The following is a 5,546-nucleotide window of genomic DNA, read 5'->3' on the forward strand; positions in this document are numbered from 1 at the left end:
ATGGATAGTATATGGGGTTTCTTGTGTAATATCTATTTTTTCATTATACCAATTTGATAATAGTAAACTACCAAATCAGAGATTGTTAAAATGGGTAAATTATTTTATTGATTACGTCACGTACCTATATTTAATATTACATAAAAATGATAATTAATTACCATACACTTCTGATTTTAGGTTATGTTGTTCGAGAAATACTTTGTTTCAATCGTGTCGGTATTGAACATAGTGCTTTCAGCGTTTAGGAGTAAACGATTTTTTAAAATACTTGATTCATTTTACCGATTTGACAAATTTACACTACAAATGAGTTGCCAGTCGGACCATAAGTCCCAACAGTTTTACTTAGTATTCATTTTACTTGTTTGGACTTACAATGTTTATGTTGTGATTTTTTATATACAATTTAAAATTTTTATTTTTTTTATTTGGAGTGTGTTCTGTGTGTTGACAATGATTGCAACATCACAATATATTATATGCATAAAAATGTTAAGTGATAGATACAAACTGGCCAACATTTTATTTGAAAATAGTAAGTACCTACCTATTAAAATATTTAAATGCAATATGATATAACGCCAGTTAAATTATCAAAAATGCAAGGACATTTTATCAGAATGTGTTAAACTTTTAATAAATCTGACCTGACCAACTATTATGATCATGATTACCATACATATATTAAATTATATAAACGACTAATTAGAAAAAAGTTAATATTCCCAAAGAATGTACAATAAACTGATATAACTAATTTAGCTATTTTGTATCTAAGAGGTAGATTCATATATTTTTTTACATTTAACATTTTCATATAATATATTATGTCATATGAATTTTAAAATGCAAAACATCATATTAATATTAATTTACAATGTATATCATATATATCATATATGTAACAAAAATTAATTAATTTTATAATTGCTTACTTGTTGGTTTATACTAGATGATACATTTTAATGCTATTTTAAATGTACACAGAATAAAAACGAATATTTTTTCTTAATTATATGAATTCATTAGCCTTGTCCAATATGAATTGAAATAATAATAATAATAAAGAAAAAACCTAATTTATTTTTTATTTTTAGGTATTAGCCGTCAAACTACAACTGATAAATTTTTATATCCAACCGAAGTACAAAATGTATTTATCAAACTACGGAACTTGACAGAGGAAGTAAACACATTCTATGGTTCTCATGCATTACTCATAATTATTGATTTAGTAATATTGTCTGCAACGGCCGTGATAAAAATAATATTTGACAACAACGACAATATTAAAAAATTTATTGAAATTAACAGCTTGATTTTCGTTTATAATATTTATAAGATTATATTTATATTTTTTCTAATTCGAGAAGCACATATTACAATAAAAGAAGTAAGTTTTAGTATTTATTTTTTATTAAGCAATTTATTCTACACATTTATTAAATAATGTTATAGAATATAAAAATTAAACTTAAATTAAATATACCATAAAGCTTTGAAAAGTGCAATCCCATTCTAAATAGTTATAAAAAAAACAGTCCTCATATAATTGAAATATTATCGATATAGACTCAAATTGCATATTATACTTAAAGATGAAACACATTAAAAATTATCTTTAAGAATAATTGAAATTAGTAAAACATTAGGTAAGTAATGCATACTACATTATATTATTAACAAAAACAATATTATTATGTGGTATATATAATTTATTAGTCTAACCACAATTTGAGTAAATTAAAATTGCTTTATAAGAAATTCAAAAATTAACCATACAATGTTTTCGTTTTATAACGCATATGATTCGTGTAATTTTGAATTAAAATAAGAAGTTATTTATTTGCATATTTTTACTGTTAAGGTAGGTACGGCATTTTGGAACTTTAAGATGATTTAACACTAAAGTATTTTTTCTAAAAGAGTATTTTAAATTTTACTTATGTTATAATTATAAGTTATAATTTAAAACGATTATATTTATTAAAACTATATTGTTTATTATATTTTTTTTTAATACAATATACTATAATTTATAAATTACATTCGAAATAATTTTACTCGTTTTTTTCCAAATTTTCTATGTTCATCTGGAAATTATTTATTAATAAAGAATATAAAATGCATTAAGCATGGTGTAAGCCTATTTATTCCTTTTTAACTCTTATGACATTCAAAAAGTTTTAAATTTTATATGTATGCCGTTATCGTTTTTATATTCAATATTTCATTATGATAAAAAATTGAAGAATCTTAAAATAATCTATTACATATCAATAATTGAAGAGTATTAATATTTAATAGTGTATTCATTGTTTTACAGTCGAAAAAAACTGTTATGATCGCTCATGATGTACTCTGTACTTCAACAAACACTTGGATTATCAAAGAAGTAAATTATTTTTTTTAAACTAATTACATTAAAAATTAGTCTATAACAATTAGTGCATTCTAATTTATATGAAATATTATTCATTGTTCATAGTATGAGGCGTTCATATTGAATTGTTGGAGCAATCCGATCATATTTGATGTGTGTGGTATTTTAGATTTGGATTATAAACTACTTCAAACGGTAAGTGTTTTCTGTAAATCTATTTTAAAATTGCATAACACTATTTAACTTTGAAAATTGCTATACCTACAAAAAGGATTAAATTTCTAAGTAACAATTAAAATTATAATTTTAACGATTACATTGATACGAAGTGAAACAATTCTCCACGTATTTGATTCATAGGTACGTCTAATATCATCGAATTGAAAATCCTAAACATCTTATACTCCTCTCTAGTTTGTCCTATTTTTAAATATGAAACGAGCATTTGGAATCCTCATTAATCTAGCTTAATTATCAAAATCGAGCATATTCAGAAACTATTTCTATTGTTAGTTGCATATAAATCAAATAAATAAGTCTATCGCTCAAACAATTGGCACAACATTTTAATATTAATTCACTTGGACTTCGGTAATAAAATAGCTACAATTATATAACGTATTTTGGCTCTACGTGGTATTCAAAAAGAGATCGTTTTAAAGTGCCGATCATTAAAATTCAGTAAAAATTGAAAATTATATTTTAGTTCCCTTCTTAATTTTTTTTTTTTTTTTGTGTGTGTGGGGAGGATGTGTGTAAACTGTAAAGTCAAATCATTTCTATTAAAGTATTTAATTTTATTATAAATAATACGATAGGTTGAATCAACTTTTGTCGAGAATTGTCATTGAGTATAATATATTATTTATTTGTATAATACTTAAAGTAAGCGTATGTGCATAATTATAATATAAAAACTGAAGATATGAGTAGAGAGGTCATCATCCATCAGTAATACTTAGATAATAAAAATAAAAACAATATACGAAAAAAGTTTCATTTACTCAATAGTAATCTTCTTAAATTACACCTCATCGATGGCCACCTTGAAAATGTTAATATAAAAATTTGGCGAACAATTCAAGTGTTAATGAGTATTCGTTTATAAATTACAACGAAATAAAAAAATTGTTTGTTGCATTATCTTTATTTTACTCGTAAATATCCAATTTCGTTGATATTCAAACTTTTGCAGTGATAAACAATTTATATTATATAATTTACTCTTCTTTTTCTAGTTTTTTTCTAAGTTAATTTCTGAGGAGGAACCTTAAATTCAATTAAAATATAATTTGTAACATTTTTATAGTTTCACTAAATTATTGGCTAAATTCTACCTTTAAACGCTTAAAAAAAAAAATGTTGTGAAAATATTTTTACTATTCTTTTTTTATTGGTTTATGAAGAAGTTATAATGTAATCTGTAATCATATATTTCAACTGATTTTCCGATTGTAGTTAAATAACTGAAATATGTACCCAGAGGTCTGTGGACGATGTTAATGCACACTTTTTACTTCCTCTCTGACCGACGAACAACATATACAAACATGAAAAAATGTATATACGCAAGTTCGTTATTATATGGATATTAAGAATAAAATAACCTATTTTAGAAATTATAAAGAATAATACTTTTGAGAATTTGGCATATCAGTTTTATATTTTCCTTATCACTTTGTGATTTACGTTATAATAGCTATCACATATTATTTTTTTAAGAATAATTCAATTTTTTTTTTCAGATAATCGCATCCATCGTCACTTATATTGTAGTTTTGTACCAAGTCCAGTTGGCAATTTCTAATCAATAACTTGAAGATAATCTATTCATATAAAATCCGAATATTTCTGACTCACTGCAGATTGCTGTATCTCAAAAACTACTCAACGTTTGAACATGAAATTTGGAATAGTGGTTTCTCTAATACTTTCACCGTACAATAAGAATCGACTTTTCAAAATTTTTATTTTAAGAGGTTGAAATTGGCAAAAATAAATTTATCCTTGTAAATACTTTATTTATTTTGTGTATTTATATAACAAGCTATTAAATAGTCATATTAGTTGGCTGATAAAATTTGGTGCACGACGAAACACAAAAATATCAATTATTATTATTTATAAATGCATTTTTCATATAATTATTGTATATAATAAGTTGCAAAGTTAATCGTTTATACGCTTGTAAATATTGATTAAAACCTTATGCAAGGCCGCAATGGGCACGGACTAATATTATAATATATATTTATATATCTTAGACCATGCAGTGTAAGGAGTAGCCTTATTATCATACTTCATACCATAGTAATAAGTTGGTACTGGTGAAGCGTACAGAAACTTTAGCTTTATTAAAGTAAATTAGACTAGATGAAAAATTTAAAAATATTAGGTATAGGTTTATATTTGTTATTAATTTATTATACATTATACTAACCTATTTACTACGTATTTATGCCGTGTATTATCTTTGTTATTACTTATTGTTTTTATTAAGTAAGTAAAGGGGACCACCAAAATTTTAATTTTCCACACCGACCCCCTAAATAAATTAATCCTAAATAAGCCGCAAAGTAACATGTACAGGGTTCACGTGGGTTCGATACCGACCGTTTTTTCGACTTAAACTTACCAACTTTTTGTCCATCACTTCGATGGCCCTAATAATGTGATAATACATTTAGAAACTGATTTGAATTCGTTATTATGTCTTATTGAGATAGGCCACGCCACATTGTCAAATTGTTTACCCTAATCTATTAAATATGGATTTAAAAATTGTGAAATTTAAAACAATGTAAATTTTGATCACACTGAATTAAAATTGTAAATTTGAAAAGTGGCTCTGCTGATTTCAAGATGACATAATAATGAATTCAAATCATTTTTTAAAAGTCTGATCGCATTATTAGGTTCATCTGACTGTTGAACAAATGTTTGGGTGTTTTTGTCGAAAGATGGTCGATTTAAAAGGAAGTTACAACCACGTGACGTATTGTCTCTCCGTCTTTCAAATGTAAAACATTGCGAAAACTGTTTTTCGAGGGAAAGAACCAAATTTTCACACTATATAAACAGGAGAATATTTACAGTGCTACGTGTTTTTTTTTTTCAATATCGTAACTAAAAAAAAGTTATACAAGTTTGAAAAACTCAA

General features: G+C 24.7%; 1 protein-coding gene across 1 annotated transcript; it reads left to right on the forward strand.

Moving 5' to 3' along the window:
• Nucleotides 1-200: 200 nt before the first annotated feature.
• Nucleotides 201-4,713, forward strand: LOC149058169 (uncharacterized). The gene is made up of 5 exons (XM_089221044.1): nucleotides 201-538; nucleotides 1,101-1,396; nucleotides 2,330-2,398; nucleotides 2,492-2,581; nucleotides 4,132-4,713. The coding sequence occupies exons 1-5, from the start codon at nucleotides 310-312 to the stop codon at nucleotides 4,198-4,200; spliced, it is 753 nt and encodes a 250-aa protein (XP_089077170.1). The 5' UTR covers nucleotides 201-309; the 3' UTR covers nucleotides 4,201-4,713.
• Nucleotides 4,714-5,546: the final 833 nt, after the last annotated feature.

The sequence above is a fragment of the Diuraphis noxia genome, unplaced genomic scaffold (genome assembly GCF_037042655.1).
Source record: "Diuraphis noxia isolate RWA-SAM2 unplaced genomic scaffold, SU_Dnox_SAM2 contig0002, whole genome shotgun sequence".
Lineage (NCBI taxonomy): Eukaryota > Metazoa > Arthropoda > Insecta > Hemiptera > Aphididae > Diuraphis > Diuraphis noxia.

Coding starts and splice junctions, on each gene's coding strand:
- LOC149058169 (XM_089221044.1), top strand. CDS start 310: ATGAGTTGCCAGTCGGACCATAAGTCCCAACAGTTTTACTTAGTATTC. Junction 539..1,100: donor CAACATTTTATTTGAAAATA/GTAAGTACCTAC, acceptor TTTTATTTTTAG/GTATTAGCCGTCAAACTACA. Junction 2,399..2,491: donor ACACTTGGATTATCAAAGAA/GTAAATTATTTT, acceptor CATTGTTCATAG/TATGAGGCGTTCATATTGAA.